Source organism: Dermacentor variabilis, unplaced genomic scaffold (assembly GCF_050947875.1).
Source record: "Dermacentor variabilis isolate Ectoservices unplaced genomic scaffold, ASM5094787v1 scaffold_13, whole genome shotgun sequence".
NCBI classification, from domain to species: domain Eukaryota; kingdom Metazoa; phylum Arthropoda; class Arachnida; order Ixodida; family Ixodidae; genus Dermacentor; species Dermacentor variabilis.
Genome location: NW_027460291.1, coordinates 22,750,669 through 22,775,696, shown reverse-complemented (window position 1 = coordinate 22,775,696; position 25,028 = coordinate 22,750,669). Strand labels below are relative to the sequence as shown.

The 25,028-nt window shown below is 46.6% G+C and overlaps 1 protein-coding gene across 2 annotated transcripts in view; it reads right to left on the bottom strand.

Moving 5' to 3' along the window:
* Window positions 1–760: 760 nt before the first annotated feature.
* The window catches only part of LOC142566739 (uncharacterized), a 206,675-nt gene continuing 182,407 nt past the window's right edge, over window positions 761–25,028 (bottom strand). The window contains exons 4-5 of one of the 2 annotated variants that reach the window (XM_075677607.1): window positions 15,985–16,011; window positions 761–884 (exon numbers count right to left, since the gene is read on the bottom strand). In XM_075677607.1, the coding sequence (XP_075533722.1) occupies window positions 828–884; window positions 15,985–16,011 (84 nt within the window). In that variant the 3' untranslated portion in view covers window positions 761–827. The remainder of the gene's footprint in view (window positions 885–15,984; window positions 16,012–25,028) is intronic. The other variant, XM_075677608.1, reaches the window with a different exon arrangement.

Genomic DNA, 25,028 nt, shown 5'->3' with positions numbered 1-25,028 from the left:
AGCAATAAATGCATTCCCCCTAATTCTGCGCAATCTTTCACCTATGACAGCAAACTTCTAGGTGGTATTAGTAGAGAGCTCATTGGTCTAGACACATAAATGGTAACTTCTACAAATGATACGGTGCGGTGGCTTGCAGTTAAGAAGGCTGTATGCCGATCAAGAAATGCTGCACTTCTGTTTCCGTTAGTGCCAGCATATGACTGCTTCATTGATTTTCACTATAGATGCAGTGTATGTAGCTTTTTCTTGTTGAATAACCAATCCACATAAAGATAAAATTCTCAGTCTTGTCGGTAAGGCGCACTATTTGCTAGCAATGACGCGATTGTGAACGTTTGTGCGAATATTATTTTCGTTTCTGCAAGAAATGTTTACATGGTGAATATCGACCGTTCTTACTTCCATTGGCAAGCTTTTGAAGATTTGACACTGTTTTCATTGTACCTGCTGATTTCCAATTGAAGGACGTATCTTTAATTTTAAATCATAATTATTCTATACTTGAAGGTAAACAATGTGCTTATTTGATTGATGCGCACGTACGTTTCATATGGCTTCTACTGAAAAGTGAGTTCCATGCTTCAATGGCTTTTTACCCTCTTACTACCTCGTAAATGTGCTCGCAGAAATTACCTTGGATCCATTTCTAACGAAATCCAACAAACACAACAAGTCTGCAGGAAAAAGTGTTGCATATTGGCAATGTTTTGTTCGGTGAGAAAACTCTCTCAAGCCAGGACAATTATGGTTCCACGTTTATTGCAGAGGGTGGTGATCAAGCTTCCTCCTGGCTTGCGTCAGAGGCCACCGGGCTCGTCAGCTATTCACGCTGACCTCGCGCACTCCTCCAAAACTGCTGAAACGATGGCTTTGACATCGGGCTGAAACAAGAAGTTAGGCGAAATAGACACATTCACAAATTTTGGCCTTTCGCAGAATTTCAAGCGCTTTTTATACGTAGTTCGCATGATTTTCTGCGAATTCAGACATTCGGCCAGTTCTAAGCAGTGCTGCAAAACTACCTACTTTACACAATACTTTATTCTGGTACAATGTTCGAAGGTCACCCAACGACCTCTATAAATTAATTTGAAAAATCAGTCGCCTTGAATAAGTAAAAATCATGAATCATTTTAAGGGCAAGCTACGTCTTATAAACAATATCCATTTGCTGCAAAACTAGCTTGATTGCTGGATAATGTGAGCAGGATCGTGCTGGTAAAATAATCATAAACAATTGCTGTGGGCGGCTGCGGAGAAAGGGGAACGAAATAGCAATCCAACGCATGCGAACTCACGTGTCAACCTCGTGAACAATGCGATGATGGCATGGTGGGACGGAAACGACTATCCTATGTGCAGAATGTCTACTGGCAGTCAGGGCACAGAATCGTAAAGAGCTAGAGAAGCGAAACGTCCATCGTCTTGACTTGAACCTACGCGTGGGATTCCTATAGAACAAGACTGTGTGGGGAACAGCTGCCGCTATCGTTTGTGGGACAGGCTTTTTGTCTTGGTTGCGGCTTATGTTGTTTTCACAACACCATATAATATGAAAACGTTATGCTCGTAAACAGTTTTACGATCAGTGAATTTTGGTAGTAGTACTGCGCCATTATTAAGAATGAGTGTACTAAACAATATCGCGTTGCCACATGCACGGAAACCTTTTAACCCTCCTACCCGTGAAGAAGGTCACTGCGTCCGAAAACCGTTGTAATGCCACACATACGAAGCCTGTTCCTCTTGCTAATGACCACACTGATCCTCAACTTCTCGTACAGTATGGTTCCCGTGGCCACAAAAGATGAAGCGTGTTCGCCGTGGGAAAAAGTAATTTGATGTATTACAAAAAAATAAGAAAATGCGGCTTAGGCCGGGCTTTTCTTGTCATCTTTGGGCATTGCCATATCTTCCACGCCATTTTAAGCGAATCCATCACACAGCACGATTTGTTGTGGATGGTTTACTGATCAGTTCCACTAGCGAGGGATCACACATCCGTTGACTTCTGTGATCCTTAAACAGGCAACTATGCTTTATGTTTAGGCTATAAACGATTCTCGTGCGCACGTAGTGCGGGTGCGTGCTGGTAGGAGGCCTGTATTTACACAAGTTCATAATTGACCGCGTGATCGCCCCAGTTATTCTAGTAAATGAGAAACCATATTTTGTAGTTAGACTGGGGTAGTGATAAAACGCAGATGGACACTCTTTTGTGGATGCCTGCCGTATTGTTTCGTCACATTCATCCACACTCAAACGACTCGTCCCAATTTTCTTCAGCTTCTCCGCATACCAAAACCAAAACGCGAACTTTCAGCGAGAACGTAGAAAATATTTTTGCGGTATTCACGTGCCCTGCGAAGTGGACTCTGCCGTGTAGAATCAAACGGGCTTATTTGCCTTCTCTTGCTTTTTAAGTACAGCTCGCACGTCATGCGCAAACGACAACCTTCGGATGCATTTTTCGCCTTAACGCTGTTTCGAATACTGCCACTAGAGCAAAAAAAACTCTCTGCAGTCGCACGAGTTGCACTGCGAGTTTCAGAAGCCTCATTTCACACGACTGCTAATTTCACTGTGCGACTCGTGGGACGCCCAGGGTAGCTTGATACCAAGTTTTGTGGCACGTGCCACATAATTGTTCAAATGTAATAAGGAAACCTGTGCGTTCTAATACTATTCAGCTGTCTTTATTAGGAGCAAATATTTCGAATGTTTTGTAAATTAAAAAAACGCTTCGAAGTTTCAATTTCTTTTGGAGCATGCAAGAGCGGTTCTTGAAGTTCAGTGCGCGGTGACATTACGGAATTTCACTGCTGTTCGCAGCCGCTCGTTCAGCACTGCGTGTTGTCTCGTGTGCGTTCTATGTCGGTGTCGCACCGCCTGCGCTACAACAGATTACAAGCTGACCTATTACCAAGCCCATATAGCTACCCTCACCGCATGTGCAGTATTCTAAATTCGACTGCAGCGAAGTTGTCGTGTCAGCGCAACGAGATAGACACTCGCGCTACCTGTGCTCAGCGTGAGCTTTTGGAGAAATTATGTTTGTGTATCGCTCGTGATTGCGCATAAGCTGTTCCTGCTCCTAGCCATATTCTTACACCGAACTCAATAACCAGCACCAACCCGTAAGCCCACTTCTGCCCCGGAAATAACAGCCAGTGATCTGTGTGATGTTACTGAATGTGGAATGCATGTTGTCTAGTGAACTTAAATCTTAGCGCCGGCTGTGTTCGTCCACTGCGGCGCGTATGCCGTAATTACGTATGCAAGTCATCTCTGAATATTTCGGAAGGCTTATAAGCTGGCACCCCTAACCTTTACAGCGAAGCTGTAAACCTCTACCGTCCAAGGAAATTTTCGTGTGGTTGGCGTGGTAAGCAAGAAACTCCCCATACATGGGCCGATACCGGAGATAGTGTAATGCCGGGCCGACCCACGGCTCAGGTGAGGCGGGCGTTAAGCAATCCCCACACGTGGACCGATGCCGAAGATAGTGCAATCCAGGCCGAACCACGGCGGAGGGGAAGCAGGCGTTACCCGCTTGAAAAACACAACAGGAAGTTTTAATTCTGTCGTATTTTGGGACGTTGTTTCTGTAGCTCTGTCGTCTGTAGTTCTATCCACCCGGGATTCGAAATTGGGACGTGAGGGTCCCGAGCCCAGCATCTTACCACTGCACCACGCCGCAGATGTCTGTCAGAGTACATTTTGGCTATGTCAACAGTAAAAATCGCTGTCTGCATTGGTGTTTCCATTTGCATATTAAAAGCCAAGATGCGCTTTCACTCCACCGCGTCAACTGCCGCATCTCTAGAAAAGCAAAAGTGTTGTTACCATCGACAGGTACATCGTGGAGTAAGAGAACATCGATTTTGCTGTACGATATCCATATTGAATAAGAAATTCAGAAATAGACAACGCTGACCAGGGAGACTGTTAGGATTGTTACTGCTAATTTTGACAGTTGTCTCTCGCTCTTTACACTTTTGAGCGCGCATATAATTCGTGTGTTCAATGCAAAATGGCTACATAAACACTCGTGGTTGAGTCTTTATTCTGACAGCATGCTGGCTTCTCACGGCAGCGCTGTACCAGATTACTGAGACCCAAGCGAGACAGCTTGTCACGCAACTTTGTGGAACAACCCAAAACTCCTTTTCCGCTTAGCATAAGCTTGTGAAATATTTCTTGGAAATTAACTAATGGGTCAGTGTAACCGCACATGTAAGTTTACAGGCCTGTGTGCCACATCTTACCAAATAAAAAAAACGGATCCGCAGTCATTCGCGCAGATGGTATGATTTCGATCAGCAGCCGAATTTGAGGAGGCCGGTAGGGCGTTGGGTTGTGGTGCCACGTCGTCACGGCACAATTATAACAATTGGCCACGTCGACTTTAATACCGGTGTCGGTGCTATCAGCATTGCCGGCTTCAGAGAAACGCGCCTGAATACCGCGCAAGAAAAAAAGTACAGTGTACACCACCGATGCGAAATTGAAGTACAATTTTAAAGGGCAGCGACGAAACGCGCTTCTGTTGCCACTTCAAAACTCTCGGCCGTCACGACCAAATGTTTCTGTTGCGAGGTCAGAATTGCTATCGTAACGTCAGAGTCACTGTCACGATAGAAAGCTGTTGTTCCGACTACAGAACTCTTGTTGTCGCGACAGAACGTTTCTGTTGCGACTTCAGAACTCTTGGTCTTCGCGACAGAATGCTCCTGTTGCGACATCAAAATTTCGGTCGTAACGTCACAAATGTCTGTCAATTACAGAAACGTCCGGAACATCTGTCGTACAACAGAAATTTCTGTAGTTGCGACAGGAATTCCTGTTGTCTTTTTCAACTGGGCACTACAGAAGCTTGTCGCATCGCATAATTTCAGTGCCTTTCTGTTTTCATCATTGGGTACATGTTGCGACGATAAGTTGCCGTCGTACAAAAGTTCTCTGTAGTACAACAGAAGTTTGTCGCATTACTTCAGGAATACTTCTGTTATGACAATTGGGGGCGTGTTGCAATGATATGTTTCTGTCGTACAACAACATTTTTCTGTAGTACCACAGAAGTTGGTCGCATTACTTCAGAAACACTTCTGTTGTGACCATAGGGTACCTGTTGCCACATTCGGGTTCTGTAGTATTTCAACAGCTCTCTGTAGCACTTCAGAAGTTTAATGTAATACCAATGCAATGGTTGCTTATGCACAACACAGTTCACAACTTTAATATAATGTAATTCATACATAGGTTGGTGAACTCACTCAAAAGCCAGCTCACAAAGATTAGGACCAACCAGTGAGGCTGAGTTTGTGTGAACGTGGCTGAGTAAGATTTTTGTGAATTTGAGTCGGAGCAAGGTCGGTTGAGTAGAATTTTGGCTGAGTCTGATTCCGCGCGAGCTAGGCTGAGTAGAATTTGGGGAGTCTGCACACACATGCCATTAAATCCCACCATGGAAAAATCAATAAACAGTTGCGTCTCCCAATATAACAAAAAGAAGATTCAGACACACAAACGTCATGCTGTATTTCTATATCTTGCAAGTTGCACGATGCTTTATTTATAGAAGCAGTAATGACAGGATATCTTTATAGGAGTTTAAGCAGTAATACATGTAATTGCAAACTCATTGCAAATTTCGCTCTCGCTTGTTGGGGATGGCTTATGCTTCGTGATATGTCTACACAATTGATTAGCTGCGGACGTGGAAGAACCGCCCCAACTTGAAAGGATGCATCATTCGCAGGAATGAATGCAACTGGCTGACTTCACACCCGCCGTGGTTGCTCAGTGGCTATGGTGTTGGGCTGCTGAGCACGAGGTCGCGGGATCGAATCCAGGCCACGGCGGCCGCATTTCGATGGCGGCGAAATGCGAAAACACCCGTGTGCTTAGATTTAGGCGCACGTTAAAGAACCCCAGGTGGTCAAAATTTCCGGAGTTCTCCACTACGGCGTGCCTCATAATCAGAAAGTGGTTTTGGCACGTAAAACCTCAAATATTATTATTAGATGGCTGACTTCACTGCGCAATTCTGATTTTTTCAATTTGTTATCTACTGCGTATAAAAACAAGGTGTTTGCCTGCTTTCCACATAGTTGCGCGTGTTTTATAGGAGATAGAGAGAGAAGCAAGGTAAGGCTAGAGTTGAAAGGCTATTGACACGGGGACGGCATTTCTTTTCGCGAGGACTGGATTTCAGCCGCTAACAAGAAACTACGTTGGTGCAAGAAACAACGGAGATGACGCCGTTCAAGCTGGTTTACGGAAGAAGCCTGACAATGACTAGCGAAGCCATGTTTCCGCACATTACCAACGAAGAGAATCTCGTCGTCGCCACCTATCTGCAGCACGCCGAAGAAGCCCGACAGCTCCTGCGCATCAAGAACCAGGAGAAGACCGACAGCCGGCCCTACACCCTTCGACGACGCAGCGTTGGGTCCCCGTTGCCCTGTTTGGGTCTGGACCCTGATTAGCCGACGAGGACTCAGTGCGGAACTATTGCGGCGCCATTTCTGACCTTACATGATCATCTGACGCTCGTGCCAGACGGCATTTCGCAATCACAGCGGCGCCGCTCACGGACTGAAGTAGTCCAAGTTGAGCGCCTTAAGCCCTTCTTCCAGTTGGACTCTCTTTCTTTGTTTGTTAGTTATCTTTCATTACTGCATGTTCTTTAGTTTTTTGCATCGGGACGATACTGTTTAAGAGGGGGGCATGGACCCGTATACTTATCCTTTTCTATGGAACTGCATTGCACTCGCAAACATGTTATCTCTCAGCCCAAGGTACTACTGCATGATTGGAACTTACTGGAATCTGATCGTTGATTGTATCTGATATGTGTCTGTCCTCAGCGAACTTTCTGTAATCAGGTTGCACGTGCGACGCGCGTTGTGTAAATTTCAGCACCACGAAGTACTGAAGTCCGAAAAAACTGTAAAAATGAGAAAGGAAGAAAGAATGCAAGAGGACAAACATGAGCGGCTTTATTTGTACGTTTTTTTCTTACCTTTCTTTACGCCTGTTAGTGCTTCGCGCTGCAGAAATTTGCACCGCGGACTTAAGCCAACTCTGCCTACATCGCCATACGAATTGTGTAGCAGTTTCTGCAAGACTCGCGGGCACCAGCGATTACCATCGAACTTTCGACGAGTCGTGCACGAAAGCCGACGCGCTTAACCCGCAAATCAGACTTTGCTCGCCGACTTTGCTCACCACTATCGTGGCGCTTGAAATTAAATTGAAGTATGGGGTTTTACGCGCCAAAACCACGATCTGATTATGAGTCACGCTGTAGGGGAGGACTGCGGAAATTTGGACCACCTGGGTTTTCTAACGTACACCTAAACCTAAGTGCACGGGTGTGTTCGCATTTCGTCCCCATAGAAATGGAGCCGCCGTGGCCGCGATTTTATCCCGCGACCTGGTGCTTATCAACGCGACACCATAGCCACTAAGCAACCATGGCTGGTATCGTTGCGTTTGAGTGTTACTTGTTTTGCTGGGCACAAGTTCACCTAATAAATAGGCAAATTTGTAACTCATACTTTTGACACTGCATCGCTCTTCACCGGCACAACAACGTGACAATATTTACCGTGAACTAGTTTCTTAAAATACTTAGTGATGTTACTAACAGTATAAACAACAGAAAAAAATTAAATTGTGGGGTTTAACGTGCCAAAACCACTTTCTGATTATGAGGCACGCCGTAGTGAAGGACTCCTGAAATTTCGACCACCTGAGGTTCTTTAACGTGCACCTAAATCTAAGCACACGGGTGTTTTCGCATTTCGCCCCAACCGTAATGCGGCCGCCGTGGCCGGGATTCGATCCCGCGACCACGATCTAAACAAAAGAAGTCCAATGCTCTAAACTAAATGCAATATGTAATTACCATTTAAAGTGAGGTTTAATACAGGCGCAGTAACGATACAAAGTCTGCAACATATTGAAGGTTCATTGGTTTCCGTGTAGGAAAAAATGACGCAGCAGAAAAAAGAGGAAGAGACTGTTCAAATTACGCTTATCGTGCATTAACGCTTGCTACACGAGTTAACGATGCCTTTTATTCCTAGTCAAAATGTTAAGTATGCTACTGTAGAAAATTAATTACGACATGTAGTTTCCTATAGGAGGTAAACTATCCCAGGAGACGAAAGATCTGATCAAATAACGCCAATGTATGAAATCATCTAACCCTACAGCTAGAATATAACTGGCAGAACTTTCGAAGTTATTCAACAAGCGTAAGACAGCTGACATAAGGAAGTATAATATGGATAGAATTGAACATGCTCTCAGGAACGGAGGAAGCCTAAAAACAGTGAACAAGAAACTCGGAATTGGCAAGAATCAGATGTATGTGTTAAGAGGCAAAGCCGGCAATATCATTACTAATATGGATGAGATAGTTCAAGTGGCTGAGGATTTCTACAGAGATTTATACAGTACCAGTGGCACCCTCCACGATAATGGAAGAGAAATTAATCCAGAGGAATTCGAAATCCCAAAGGTAACGCCGGAAGAAGTAAAGAAAGCCTTGGGAGATATGCAAAGGGGGAGGATCAGGTAACAACATATTTGTTGAAGGATGGTGGACAGATTGTTCTAGAGAAACTGGCCACCCTGTATACGCAATGCCTCATGACCTCGAGCGTACCGGAATCTTGGAAGAACGCTAACATAATCCTAATCTATAAAAAAGGGGACGCCAAAGACTTGAAAAATTATAGACCGATCAGCTTACTGTCCATTGCCTACAAACTATTTACTAAGGTAATCGCAAATAGAATCAGGAGCACCTTAGACTTCTGTCATGCAAAGGACCAGACAGGATTCCGTAAAGGCTACTCAACAATAGATCATATTCACACTATCAATCAGGTGATAGAGAAATGTGCGGAATATAACCAACCCTTATCTATAGCTTTAATTGATTACGAGAAAGCGTTTGATTCTGTCGAAACCTCAGCAGTCATAGAGGCATTACAGAATCAGGGTGTAGACGAGCCGTATGTAAAAATACTGAAAGATATCTATAGCGGCTCCACAGCCACCGTAGTCCTCCATAAAGCAAGCAACAAAATCCCAATAAAGAAAGGCGTCAGGCAGGGAGATACGATATCTCCAATGCTATTCACAGCGTGTTTACAGGAGGTATTCAGAGACCTGGATTGGGAAGAATTGGGGATAAAAGTTAATGGAGAATACCTTAGTAACTTGCAATTCGCTGATGATATTGCCTTGCTTAGTAACTCAGGGGACCAATTGCAATGCATGCTCACTGACCTGGAGAGGCAAAGCAGAAGAGTGGGTCTAAAAATTAATCTGCAGAAAACTAAAGTAATGCTTAACAGTCTCGGAAGAGAACAGCAATTTATAATAGGTAGCGAGGCACTGGAAGTCGTAAGGGAATACATCTACTTAAGGCAGGTAGTGACGGCGGATCCGGATCATGAGACGGAAATAATCAGAAGAATAAGAATGGGCTGGGGTGCGTTTGGCAGGCATTCTCAGATCATGAACAGCAGGTTGCCATTATCCCTCAAGAGAAAAGTATATAATAGCTGTGTCTTACCAGTACTCACCTACGGGGCAGAAACCTAGAGGCTTACGAAAAAGGTTCTACTGAAATTGAGGACGACGCAACGAGCTATGGAAAGAAGAATGATAGGTGTAACGTTAAGGGATAAGAAAAGAGCAGATTGGGTGAGGGAACAAACGCGAGTTAATGACATCTTAGTTGAAATCAAGAAAAAGAAAAGGGCATGGGCAGGACATGTAATGAGGAGGGAAGATAACCGATGGTCATTAAGGGTTACGGACTGGATCCCAAGGGAAGGGAAGCGTAGCAGGGGGCGGCAGAAAGTTAGGTGGGCGGATGAGATTAAGAACTTTGCAGGCATGGCATGGCCACAATTAGTACATGACCGGGATTGTTGGAGAAGTATGGGAGAGGCATTTGCCCTGCAGTGGGCGTAACCAGGCTGATGATGATAATGATGATGATGATCATGATGATGATGATGATGATGATGATGTAGTTTCCGCATTCGCTTCGCGAGCACGATAAGTAATCGCGTTTCGCAGCGGAAGAAACAGCACCTAGAAATCAGACGCCATACTTATCGGGAATACGCGTGAAAGCCTACACGAACAGACTGCAACTAAGTGGTGCCGCGTATAGCGCGACATTGAAACCTCGGATACTATGTGGCCATGTCCCCGCAGGGGTGTCTGCGTCAGCAGGCGTTTGGTGTGTTGCGACACCACGTGCCCACGCACAAGAGGCTTCGACGCGCCGGCATCTAACCGCAAGCGGCTTAGCCGTGTACGAGAAAAGGGGGATCTTGTGCGTTGGCCACTGCGGCGTGTTTGGGCCTTTAAGGCCCCTCGGTGGGGGCAGTACGCTCCTGTGGCCTCGGCTTCACTTAGACTGCACCTACGGACTGACCCATCCGGGAGAAATTGGTAGTTGCATTTTTCTTTCCTCCCTGATCTTCGTCATTCTCTGTTATTTTCAATCTTTCCTGGCTTCTACTCACTCCCTTTTACTTCCACTTTTCCAGGCAGGAACGGTTAACTTGGTGTGGTTTATCCAGCCTAGGCTCTACCAGGTTTTACTGGCTATTCACGGCTGGCGCCTGCGTTTCTTTCAGGTGTTCTTGTGTCCCCTTGTTGGCTCGCTGGTGGCAACTTGCATGGCCGCGAAAATTAAATATATATGGATTCATCGTCCTTCCGCAGTCTGCCTGATCACCGTCTTAACATAAGAGGGCGCACTGAAGAAAAGTTGCAGTTTCTTAGCCAACGAAAAGAAACCTTCCAACGGTTTCACGCAATTCACAGTGAAAACGATGAAAGGGCAGATTGATTTCATCTTTTACGTATGCGAAATGTCTCTTCGAATCAAATGGCCCAGGCTACGAAGTCATGAGGATGGCTAGCGGCGATCTCTTACTTGATGTCCGCGATAAACGGCATGGTAAGTTCCTAAATCTGGTCTCATTCAGTAACGTGAACATCAGATGACGCCACATCAATTCATGAACACAAGCAAAGGAGTGATTTCCGACGATGATCTGTTGAATCTGAGCAAGGACGAGCTCCTAGATAGCTGGAAGGAACAGATCACCACCATAGTAAAGAGAATTATAATCAAACGGGAACACAAATATTTTCCAACTAAATATCTGATCGTCAGCTTTGCATCAAGTGTGCGGCCAGAAATATTACAAATAGGATAAAATCCGAGTCCGACCATACATCCCGAACCCTCGGAAATGTTTCAAGTATTAGAGGTATAGTCACGGTTCACAAAGCTGCCGGGGCCGACAAACCTGTTCACAGTGAGGTGTCCACAATCGCCCCTCAAATGAGTGTAACGGCGCACTGCACTGTCCCAAATGTGACCGTGGACGTGCAGCTTTTTAATAGAGCTCGCCGTACGTGACTGAAAGGAAAAAAGATAACCACCCTATAAGTAAAAGGGAACATTTCCTTTCAGGAAGCGCGAAAGCGCATTTCCTTCCTTCTTACCGCATGGTATGCTGTTGTGGCGCGTAAGAGGACAAGACCGCAGCAGACTCCTGCATCAGCCCAGACCACAAAGGGTGTAGCCGTAACAGCGCCACCAGCCCCTCAGGTGACAGCAGCCAGCTCTCACGCGCTATTGCTGAGGTAGTGTCTATCGACCTTTGGGTTGCTGGCCTCTAAGGCCCTCCTTTCCGAGCCAAGCCTATCATGAAAACATCCCACTCCAGTGAGCGGAAATCATGCGACTGCAAGGAGTCGATAGACACAGCCCTAGGCCAGACGGTGCAGCAAGTGGCCCGGGAGTGCGGCGATTCTCGCGACCGCTGCAACAGCAAATCGTGCCTCACGGCTCCCGGACAAGGTCGTGTCAACAAATTTTTCCTTTCCAGAGCAAACAGTATCAAACTCAGCCAAAATGGACACACAAATTATATAATGGAATGCGAGAGGTCTTCTCCACAATCTTGATGACATAACAGAACTTTAACACAAACGTAATCCAATGGTACTGTGTGTTCAGGAAACGCATTTAAAAGCTACGTAGACAAATTTTTCCGGTCATGCGCTGTTTTTCGCAAAGTCCGGGACGAGGCTAACACCAAATCCGGCGGTGTAGCCACAGTTGTCGACCAAACTGTTGCTTGCCAACACTTGCTCTTTCGCACGTCCTTCGAGGCACTTGCTGTGGAAGCAATTCTTTTTAGTAAATTAGTTACCGTCTGCTCTACCTGCATATCTCTGAGCTATCACCTGAGCCAAACAAAATTTTTCGGCCTTATTAACGAACTTCCATGACCTGTTTCTTATCGTCGGGGACTGTAATGCTCATAACAATCTTCGTGGAGACTCCCAGTCTGATTTGAAGGGTCGATTGATCGAATCCTTTCTTGTGAGGTCTGGTGTGTGCCTGTTTAATACGAAAGAACCTACCTACGATAATATTGCGCAGAATTCAATATTCTTCGACAGCTTTATCGCTTTGATCTTCCATATTTGTTCATTACTCAGAATGGAATGTTATAGAAAATTCGTTTGGAAGTGACGAATTCCCGGTGACTCTGAACTTAGTAGCAGAACACGACATTCATCCGCATGTTCCTCGCTGGGAACTTCACTCGGCTGATTGGAAGCGTTTTAAGGAACCTACTTACTTATCACAAGATTTTATAGGCGATTTTAGCATAGATAACCATGTAGCATATTTTACCGCTTTTATTGTTGATGCACCCAAAAAGTTCATTCAGCAAACAAACGGCCAATCATTTAAGAAACGCGTTTCTTTGTAGAACGTAGACAGCAGAGATGCACGAAAGACACCGAATAAGGCACGGGGCAGACGGCAGCAACATGCAACGGCGGAAAATGTCACTGGATTTCAACATATCAAGTCACAAGGACGGCGCACGAGACAGCAGGCAAGGAGAGCAAGCTGGGACAGGTTTTTCTGAGGCGTCAGTTCCTGTACCCAGGAAGGTAACGTATCAAATGGGCTGAGAAGGCTAAAAGGGCAGCACATCAATTCATTACCTTTGATCGATGACCAAGGATATACCTTAGAAAACCAGGCCGACGCCCTTGGCATACACTTCCTGTGTGTATCAAGCTCCATAAACTCATTCGTTAAATACAAGCAAGTAGCAGTACTTAAGCAAATAAACGGTAAATCCATTCCAAACCTACCGCGCAGCTGTCATTTTATTATTGCCGAGCTTAGAGCTACCTTGAGCGTATGTATGAGCTCTCCATCGGATCATGTATTACTTGCTTAAAAACCTATACACTGGCACACAACTTACACTTCTGGCACTTTTCAACCATGTTTCAGCTGCTGCATACTTGCCATCCTCATGGAAAGAAGCTATCTTAGTACCGGTCTTGAAACAGGGCAAAGACCCGACCGACGTTGCAAGTTACCGTCCAGTAGCACTCGGGAGTGGCTTATGCAAACTCTTCGAGAAAACGATAAATTGCCGTCTTTCTACTGTTGCTTGAATCGAAGAGAATGCTTGACTGGCTTCAGAGAGGGTCGGTCGACTGCTGACCATCTCGTGCGCATTTAGGAAGACATTCGCGACGCCTTAATTTATAAGCAGTTCTTTCTTTGTGTTTTCTTAGCATGGAAAAGGCATATGACACAACTTTGAGATATGGGATTGTGCGCTCGGAAATGGGTTTTCGAGGCAATGTGCTTAATGTAATTGAATGTTACTTATCACGCCGTACATTTCATGTTATAATTGACAATGCTCTATGTAGGCCATTTACAAAAGAAACTGGGGTGCCGCAAGGTGGCCTATTAAGCTGTATTGTTTTATATCGTTAAAATAAATTCCTTGCGCTTATCTATACCGCATAGTATGCTTTATTCGGTATACGCAGATGACGTACAGTTAGGTTTCAGGTCATGTAACCTTATAATTTGTGAGCTACTTGTTCAGCTTTGCTTGAACAAAGTGCGTATATGGGCAGAAGAAAACGACTTTAAACTCAATCCTCCTAAAAGCTCCTGTGTCCTTTTCACACGAAAAAGAGGCTTATTTGCACAGCCCAATGTAGAACTACGTAGACAGCACATACCAGTTGCCACAGAACGCAAATTTTTAGGCGTCACATTAGGCTCGAAACTAACCTTCATTCCACACTTGAAGCACCTAAAAGCTAAATGTCTAAACACAATGAACCGCCTTAATATTCTATCGCATGCAACACGGAGCAGCGACAGGAAGCGTCTCATGAACGTGTACCAAAGTCTCATACGTACATTCATAGACTATGGGGCCATAGTGTATCAATCTGCCAGTCCAATCGCCTTGAAGATACTTGACCCTGTTCACCACCTAGGTATTCGCTTGGTGCCCGGTGCCTTCAGGATAAGTCCAGTAAAAAGTCACAACGTTGAAGCTAATGAGTGGTCACTTCATCTTCAGAGGTCGTGCTCTAGTTGCACGCAAACCGCGACCATCCCTTTTATGTAACTATATAAGATGTGAGATCAGCAGCGCTGTTTAATAGCCGACAAAGAGCTAGAGGACCATTCTCTCTGCGCTAATAAAGCTTTCTGAGGAAATAGGAGTTCAAATTCTCGAGCATAACTTGACGGTCCCAGCGAAGCCATTGCCGCGGTGGCAGCGGCGGCAATCATTTCTAGAGGTAACAAAACATGTCAGATAGGCACATATTCCAATGCATTTCCTAAAACTTCAGACGAAGTACGCGTGCATAGTTTTGCACTGACGCTTCTAAGTAACGTGCTGGCGTGCTTTATGCAGCAGTCGGATCCTTCTCTGAACCTGGTGCCTTCCACCCGGAAACAAGTAGCTTTACATTGAGGCCTATGCACTATTGTCGACTGTCAAGCATATAAGCAAATTAAAACGTTAAAAAAAACTATTGTATTTACATACTCGCTAAGCGTTGTAAAAGCCTTAATATCACTGTACGAACACAGAAACTCTGTACTTACGAAGCTTCATTCCATTCTTTGCGCAATGTATATTTATCAGCAGCATGTCATCTGCTGGGTACCCGGGCGTAAGGGCATAAAGGGTAATATGTTTGCTCATGAAATCGCCACATCAATTGCATCGCAAGCTATCAATCCTATGCTTCCGTCCCTGCCTCAGATCTCAAGCCTTTTCTCCGAAATAAACGGAGGAGTCACTGAAAGCACTTGAGGGGCGCTTAAACAAACCATAATCTCCTCGTAGTCAAGCCACAGTTGGATCCCTGGCCCTCCACAGCGAAAGCATTACGAATCATGTCCTATTCTGTCGATTCAGAATACGACACATATATGGCTCCCACAGTTCCTCGGTAACTGCTGATGAACCACCAACATGTGGTAGGTGTAGTGGGAAAGTCACCTTGCTCCACGTCCTCCTGGAATGTGGGGAAGCCGAAGCAGAGAGCAAGAATCATTTCCCTCTAGCCTCATGTCTCCCTTCATCCCATTATGTTCCTTGGTGAAAAAACGCATTTTAACACTGAAGTTCAAGGTTTTTTGAGTGACCTTGTATTACATGTTAACAGCACGAGTAGTTCGTAGCGCATCCCCTCCCCATAGGATACTGCTGCAATAGTTGTGTTCGTTCGTTAGTAGTAGTGATTGCGATTTCCATCGCATGGGACCGAAATCACACTTTCGGCTCGATGAAAATCGCATCATGTGAAACAGGCTTTAGACGGTTGTTGTCACTTTTCGTTAATGGCTATGAACTGGTCTGTTCGCGTGCAGTGCTTTTTACTCTGCAAAACTGTTTACTTGGCGCGTCTGCTCGAGCACTTGGCGCCACTCACTTTCAAATGTGAACACCCCTTCTTCGCAATAGCCATCAACATTATGATAATTGCAAATTGTGTACAGAAGGCACGCAATTCTAATAAGCGTACGTAGAATAAAATAGGTGAATGTAGAGGATGTATTACCGTGAAATTGTCCATGAAGTCTTCATACTGAAAGAAACAACAAAGACAGCATAATCCACAGAGAATACTCTGAACACTTTGCTCCATTAGGAGATCTACTCAGAACCTAAATCTTATTGCAAGAAATGCGCATATAAAAAACAAATTGGAGTAGTTTATGTTTACTTACATATCTTTAACTTTCGTTATAGTTGTGCTCGTTACAAACATGGCAGAGGTCTGAAGCCTCAGCGTCTCTTTTGAAGGTCTCTAGCGTGTTTCGACACGCTGATTTCAGATTTAATAGCGACATGTACACGTTCACACTTTGCTTCTTTAAGTGCGTAAGCATTTCCATTCCTGCCCAAGGAGGAAACTAGTACATCTGTCCGTCACGTAAGACAAGATCGCTTTCAAGATAGGACCCACAGCAGCGGGCAAAATCACTTTCGTACTGCTTCTCGCTTCAACACCAATTAAGCGGCGAGAACACAGCACACACGAATCCATCAGCACTCGGCGCACTCTGTCTGCCATGGCATATCGCTTTCAAGACGGCCCGCGCGGCTACCCCATACACAGCCGCCGCCGTAGTACGGTTGATCACGGTTGACAATGGTTCGCGTCGAGAGGAGGCAACGTCATCGTCCACATCTACGGGAAGAGCGCATCTACGGGAACGACGGACAAGGCACCTTGCCCGTCGTACATGTTCCTCGTTTAGTCCGCTGCTTCGTAGCGCTCTTCAAGTATGCAAAACCAACTCGCCCACATCAAGCTTCTGCACACATACGCACGCGGTCTATAAAACGTGACACTGTTCAATTAGAATCCGTACTACAGGACGCATTGGTCAGTGCTCGTCTTCCACGACTCAGTGGCATCATCCAAACGCGCCATATCATATGAGCGAATATTGATGATTATGATGATGATGATGATGACGACTACGACGACGATGACCTCATACTGTGGCTCATACACACACTGTGGAATTGGCCAAGAATTGTGTGCTGAAACTTTTACTTGTTACTTGTAGTGAAAAATGAACAAACAAAAACAAAAAACCAAACAAAAATATTCAAAAACTTATACGTTTAGCTGACTGTATGTAACCGCAAACGGCGTCAAACACGTCCATGTGGTGAAAATGTATAACTTACGCACCGAAAGATACTTTATGTTCGGCAAAGCTCGGCAGCAGTGTACTACAGAGCCACATCTAAATGTTGCCTCTGCTTTCGCAGCCCGCAACCGGACTCGACCAACCTGCTATCGCCCCTTCTGACGTCTGCAGTCCTGCATGTGTCTACACCACAACAGTGATCGGAATCACGTGGCCTAGGCTACTCTTCTGCGACTGCGCAAGGGTCGGACGAGCGCCAAACCACAGCATAAAACCGTGAACGGAGCGAGCACCTGTCTCAGTTCGGCAACAGCGCGCTACGGAGCCACATCTAAATTTTGCCTCTGCTTTTGCACGTGAGCGGAATATCCTTATTTAGCCAAAGAGTCATAGAATCTGTGCACTTCTGACGAACCAATCAGCTTTCTTGCACTTGTTTGATTCTTGTTACTGGTGTTGTTAGTGCATTGACGTACACTTTTTTTTGTGCAATGTCGAAAGAGCCTAAGGCCATTGAAGGTTTGAGGCGGGACCTCAGGGCACACTTGAGGAGCATAAAAGATAAGTTTCAAGAGGTGACTGAACTGAAAGCAGAAATACTGAACTGAAAGCAGAAACTAAACCAGGTTCTTCGCGCTGAGAATGCCAAGCTGTCATACAGAATTGAGGAATTGGAACAATATTGTTACGTGTGCAAAGACACAGATGAAAGAGGCTATATACAGGCTATTTACACTGGAGCCAGACCGTCAGGCCGACACTCGCTCGCGCCAAGGGGCAGACCCACTTCGTCGTTGTTCTCGCGGGGGCTCGTCCCGTGAGCATCGCTCGATGATATCGTAATACTACCCCCCGGCGGCAAAAGTGCCGTCACGGTGCTGTTAAATATACAACGCGCATGGAGAGTTGTAGGGTTTGAGTCGGGTGACGTGGACAATGTCACTGGTTGCCACAGCGGAGGACGTAGTAGGCGTGGCTAGAACGATTTCATGCGTGACATCGGTCACTTGGAGGAGCACGCGATATGGGCCTGTGTAGCAGGAAAGCAGTTTTTCACACAGGCCAACTTTACGCGATGGTGACCAAAGCAACACGAGGGTGCCGGGCACAAAATGGACATCACGGTGACGGAGGTCGTAGCGTTGCTTTTGTTTGCCTTGAGAGACTTCTAGACGAGCGCGCGCAAGTTGGCGAGCATGGTCAGCATGGGCGATACCATCACGGGCATAAGGGCTAGTTGAAGCTGTGGTGGACGGAAGCGCAGTGTCCAGTGGTAGCGTCGGTTGACGGCCATAAGGAGGTAAAAAGGCGAAAAGCCAGCAGTTTCGAGACGGGAAGAGTTGTACGCAAATGTAATGTATGGTAGAGCCTGGTCCCAGTCACGGTGGTCGTCTGAAATGTATTTGGATAGCATGTCTGTAAGGGTGCGGTTCAAACGCTCAGTGAGGCCGTTCGTTTGAGGGTGGTAGGAGGTGGTAAATTTATGCTGTATTGAGCAGGCACGCATGAAGTCGTCAATGACTTTGGCTAAGAACGTTCTGCCACGGTCTTTTAGCAATTGACGCGGAGCACCATGAATAAGAATGATATCATGCAGGAGGAAGGCCGTAACATCAGTTGCGCAGCTGGTCGGAAGAGTGCGGGCTACGGCGTAGCGGGTCGCATAGTCCGCCGCGACTGCAACCCACTTGTTTCCTGATGTAGATTCCGGAAATGGGCCAAGAAGGTCTAAGCCGACACGATGGATGGGCTCGGCAGGGATGTCGAGCGGCTGCAGGTAACCAGCGGGGAGCTGGGAAGGCTTCTTGCGTCGTTGGCAAAGTTCACAAGTGGCGGCGTAACGTCGTACGGAACGGGCAAGGCCCGGTCGGAAAAAACGGCGACGTACACGGTCATAGGTTCGAGATACGCCGAGGTGTCCTGCCGTTGGTGCGTCGTGAAGCTCTTCTGGAACGGTTAAGCGGAGGTGTTTAGGTACGACAAGTAGGAACTCAGAGCCGTCCGGATGAAGGTTACGACGGTACAGACTACCGTCGCGGAGGACGAAGAGGCGTAGAGTGGCACCGGCTGGAGAGTGCTCAAAACGGTCGCTGAGTGCTCTGATGTAGGCGTCACGACGTTGTTCGTAGGCGAAATGAAGTAGCTGCGATACAGAGAATACGCAAGTAGCACTGGTAATATTGGAGAAGTCAGGGTCGTCAACAGGGTAACGCGACAAGCTGTCAGCGTCTTGGTGCAGGCGGCCAGACTTGTAGACAACGGAATATGAAAATTCTTGTAGCCTCAAAGCCCATCGACCAAGCCGGCCTGTAGGATCTTGTAGCGATGAGAGCCAGAAGCGAGCATGATGGTCAGCGACTACGGAAAAAGGGCGACCGTAAAGGTAAGGACCGAACTTCGCAACCGCCCAGACTATAACAAGGCATTCTCGTTCCGTAATGGAATAGTTGCGCTCCGATGGTGTGAGGAGGCGGCTTGCATAAGCAATAACGCGATTCTGCCCACGCTGACGCTGGGCTAAGATGGCACCTGCGCCATGACTGCTGGCATCTCTACGCAATTCTGTAGGGGAATCAGGGTCGAAGCGGGCGAGCATGGGTGGTGAGGAGAGAAGAGTGACGATACGAGAGAAGGCGGCGGCTTCTGCAGTACGCCACGAGAATTGTACGCCTTTCTTCAAAAGATTAGTGAGGGGTCTAGCAACCGCCGCATAATTTTGAACAAACCACGAAAGTACGAGCATAGCCCTACATAACTTCGAACGTCTTCGGCTGTCTTCGGGACCGGAAATTCTCGGACAGCGCGAGTTTTGTTGGGATCAGGCTGTATTCCGGAATCGTCAACGAGGTGGCCCAGAACAGTAATTTGGCGGCGGCCGAAACGACATTTGGACGAGTTAAGTTGCAGCTTCGCCTTTCGAAATGCATCAAGTATAGCTGTTAGACACTCAAGATGAGTGTCGAACGTGGGCGAGAAGACGATGACGTCGTCGAGGTAGCAGAGACAGATGTGGGCGGACAGAGGTGGACGGTTTGAAACCTCGGAGCAAGGAGTCCATCACACGCTCAAAGGTGGCAGGGGTGTTGCATAATCCACACGGCATTACTTTAAATTGGTATATGCCATCAGGTGTGATGAACGCGGTTTTTTCTTTGTCCATACCGTCAACAGCAATCTGCCAGTATCCAGAACGAAGACCAATAGAAGAGAAATAGCTGGAACCGTGGAGGCAGTCAAGGGCATCGTCTATACGTGGGAGCGGGTAGACATCCTTCTTAGTAATGTTGTTCAGATGACGGTAGTCTACACAGAAGCGCCACATGCCATCCTTTTTTTAACCAACACTACAGGTGACGCTCAGTGACTCGAAGAAGGCTCAATGATGTTTATTGTCTAGCATTTTGTTCACTTCACTTTGAATTACTCGGCGTTCCGACGCAGAAACTCGATACGGTCGTCGATGAATAGGAGTACCATCGCCAGTAAGAATCCGATGCTTGACCGCGAGCGTCTGGCCTAAAGGGCGAACGTTGAAGTTGAAAATATCGCGGTAGGACGATAATACTTGGTAAAGGTCTTCAGCCTGCGCAGAAGACAGGTCCGTCGCAACCATTTTCTGTCTCTTGGGATCGGCGGCCGAGGCTGGTACGATGGGCCTGTTAAGCTCGCAAGAAGCATCGGTCGATAAAGTTGCCACGTGATGGTCGCCGAGACAATCAACGTTGGCAAGGCAAATACCTTGCGGTATAATTTGCTTAGCCAATCCAAAGTTGAAGATAGGCATGAAAGTGCGGTTCGCAGTAATAGTAAGTATACTGTGAGGCACGGTAACGTCATACTTTAGTGGAATGTCGGGCAGAGGAGTGACGAGGTACTCGCCATCACAAGAGTTCAATATGGGCTATTGATTTTGGCGGCAGGCGAATAAAGCCGGTGGGGCGTAGGCGACACTGGGGTGCGTCAGAAGGTTCTGCGAGAATCGGCAGCTCAAGGCGAAAGGTACCGGCAGAGCAGTCAATAAGGGCAGAATGCGCGGAGAGAAAATCGAGACCGAGAATGATGTCGGGGGGGGGGCAATGAGCAATAACGGTGAAGAGGACAGGAGTGTGGCGACCGGCGATGCTAACACGTGTCGTACACATGCCGATTATAGGCACAGTACCGCCATCCGCAACAGGGACGACGCGTGCCGACTCTGGGACGAGGAGATTCTTCAGTCGTCGTCGGAAGACAGCACTCATAATAGGAAGATGTGCACCGGTATCGATGAGAGCCTTGACAGGATAGCCATGAACGTCAAGAAGGTTTTGGTTGGTATGTAACGTGAGCAGGGGATTTGTGGGCAGGGTGGACAACGCAGCTTCACCTCCAGAAGCTGCAGTGCCTAGTTTTCCGGCTGGATCCGGAAGGCGATAGGCGACGGAGAGAAGCGACGGGGTTGGGGCGAACGAGACTGATGGCGTCGAGCTGAGGGCGAGTGGCTGTAGCGAAAGTTCGGGGCACGAGCATCAGCGGCAGGGAGTTGATGGCGGGTGGCATAGGGAACAGAAGGTCCAAAGGGGCGGGAATGAGCGGCGGTGTATATCAGAGGAGGTGATGGCCATCGGTTGCGGCAGTAACGAGTGACGTGGCCGATGTGACAACAGTGGAAGCAGATCGGCCTGTCGTCAGGGGTACCCTATTCGGACGGGTTGCGGCGATATGTGGCAGAAAAGGACTGCCGGGGACGACGAGGGCTGCTAGAGAACTGGGGGACCATGGGTGGAAACGAAGTGCACGGCGTTGGTACCCTGTTCTCAAATTGCTGTCTGACGACGGCCTGAATCAACGCAATCGTGGTTGCTGGTGGCTCGGGAGGTGTCGCGGAGAAAGCTGGCGAACGGGCGGCCTCGAGCTCGCGGCGCACAATACGGGTTACGTCGTCACAGGGGGTGGTCTGACGCGGTCGACCCTCACATGTCGACGTAGCAGCAGTGTTGGGTAGCCGCGTGACGTGATGTGTGATACGGCGGCTCTTTGCTTGTTCAAGGCAACGGCATTCTTTGATGATGCCGTCGATAGTAGATACGTGGCCGAAAACAAGCAGATTGAAAGCATCGTCGGCGATGCCTTTTAGCACATGCGACACTTTATCTGCTTCAGTATCGTCAGCTTTGCGGCATACAGCCAAGACGTCGAGGATGTATGAAGCGTACGGCTCAGTAGATGTCTGAACACGAGACGCAAGAGCCTTTCTCGCGGCTGCCTTGCGCCCAATGGGGTAGTCGAACAGTTCCCTGAGCTTTTCTTTGAAACTGTCCCAACTGGTTATCTCGTCGCCATGTGTTTGGTGCCACACGCGTGGGGTGCCCCCGAGATAAAAGATGACATTGGCGAGCATGATCGTTGGGTCCCACCTGTTATTAGCACTGGCGTGTTCATAGAGCTTGATCCATTCGTCAACGTCCTCTCCCTCCAGGCCAGAGAACACACCAGGGTCGCGATGTTGGGCAACCGTGATGATTGGAGCAGTCGGAGAAGCCGAAGCCGTTGCAGAGGCAGTCTCGTCACTGGGAGGCATGGTGACAAGCTCGATGTACCGACCACTCCGGAGTTCCTTGGTGAGTACGGGGATCGCTGACCTCCACCAGAATGTTACGTTTGGAAAGACACAGATGAAAGAGGCTATATACAGGCTATTTACACGGGAGCCAGACCATCAGGCCGACACTCGCTCGCGCCAAGGGCACAGACCCACTTCGTTGTCGTTCTTGCGGGGGCTCGTCGCTTGAGCACCACTCGATGATATTGCAATAATATCAACATTCTAATAATTTATATAAAGGGCATCCCACTTGAACGCGAACTACTAGTCGTTGTGAGGCAAATTGGCGAGTTGATTAAGGAAGAGGTCTCGGAGGCTGATATTGTCATCTGCCACCGAGTGCGTACTGCTTGACATGATGAAGCAAACATCATCGTTCGCTGCGTCCGCAGAACCTAGAGGTATGACTTTCTTAGGAAAGCTAAAAAAAGCAGAATTGAGACCATGGCACTGGGCTTTCAATCGTCCTCAAAGGTGTTCGTAAACGAACACCTCACGCGGTATGCCAAACGGCTTCTTGGTGCCGCAATAGAAAGGAAGAAGGAATTGAGATGGCGGTTCGTATGGTCGGCTGCAGGCAAGGTGTTCGTACGCAAGGACGAAAACTCGCCAGCTGTTCAAATCGCCAGTATCGAAGACATTGAAAAGATGACAGCGTGAGCGCCATGGCTTACTTCCCTTTTTTTTCTTACACTTAGTTCCACCGTATGCACTGCGCATATTATGATATTCAGTCGTTCAATAAATTAGTGTCTCATACCAGTAATTGCTAAAAAGGTTTCACCTAAATGTGCGCGGAGCATAAAAAACAAAGAAGACAACCTGAATTGCTTATTCGGGCCCATCGCGCACAATTTTGACATCTTATTGTACTGTGAACATGGCTTAATGTGAATGATAACCTCCCGTACTGGAAAAATTATTCATACCATGGGTTAGTAAGAACAAAGTGCAGAGGTGGTGGCGTGGCTGTCTATATTAAACAGTGCCTTGTACATGAGGTACTTTCAGAATTTACACTTGTAACGAATAATCTAGAATGTGTAATGGCACGCTTAGAATGTCACAGTTGTGGTTATGTGTCGCCCACTGTTGGGAAACAAACTGACATTCTTTCATTTCCTAGAACAGGTACTACATTTACTGAGCCATTCGTCGTCCCCCTTTATCATAATAGGTAACGTAAATATAGATATGTTGTCGGACGACATATCATCCAGACAGTTTGCTGGTCTAATCAATTGGTTCATGTGCACAAACGTAATCTCGGAACCAACGAGGCTAATGGCGCAAACGGCTACCTTGCTTGATTTATGCATAACCAATGTACACCCAACTGACTGCCTCGCGGGACTGTTATACGCTGAGATAAGTGACCATCTGCTTCTATTTTGTTTCATTCCTTACACACACAAACGAGGGGAAGGAGGAAAAAAGCGCAGATTTGTAGTTTCCACGCAAGCGCATTAGAAAATTTCCGTGCTCGGATCCTATCAACAGACTGGTCATGTGTATTTGAAAAACAAGATCCAAATACACCCCACAAATTTTTCTTTCATAAAATTATTACATGCTACGACCTAGCGTTTCCGTTGAAATTTTGCAATCAGAGGAGCAAGAATACGAAAACCCTGGATAAATCCTGCTTTGCTGAAAATGACAACAAGAAAAAACAAAGTATCACTTGTTTGAAAAATGCATGAGTGCGAAATTGTTTAATTTAAAAAAAATACGGAAATAAGGTCAACGGTGAATTAAAGCAAGCAAAACTTAAGTACTATGAACGGTTATTTGCTAAAATAAAAAAATGAGCCTAGGAAAGTTTGGAATGAAGTTAGAGACTTAACATCTACAAAAAGATAGTACACGAAGATAAACACAAAGACAGTCACTGGCGTGTTGACAGGCAGAGAAGCAGCAGCTGGTCTGAATGAATATTTCGTCTCCAGTACCCAACATCCCAACTGAGGGGAACCCATGGCCACATCTATAGGGAATAAATTCAGTCTTACTAACTCAGTGATACTTACACCTGCTGAAGTTGTGCAGCTGCTGTTTAAAGTAAAAAACAACGTCTCTGCTGGGTATGATGATGTGAATCTAGTACCAATGAAATATATTGCGGATATAATTGCACCTGTCATTGTTCACATCATAAAAAGAATGTTTGAACGTGGTATATTTCCTGATTGTCTAAAAATAGCACGGCTATTTCCTATTACAAAGGAGGCGACAAAGATTTAATGAAAAATTTCTGGCCGATATCTGTCTTGCCTGTTCTATCAAAGGTGTTCGAGAGTGCCCTGAATAGTAGATTACAAACATGTTTCAGTAAATGTAATGTAATCAGTGATA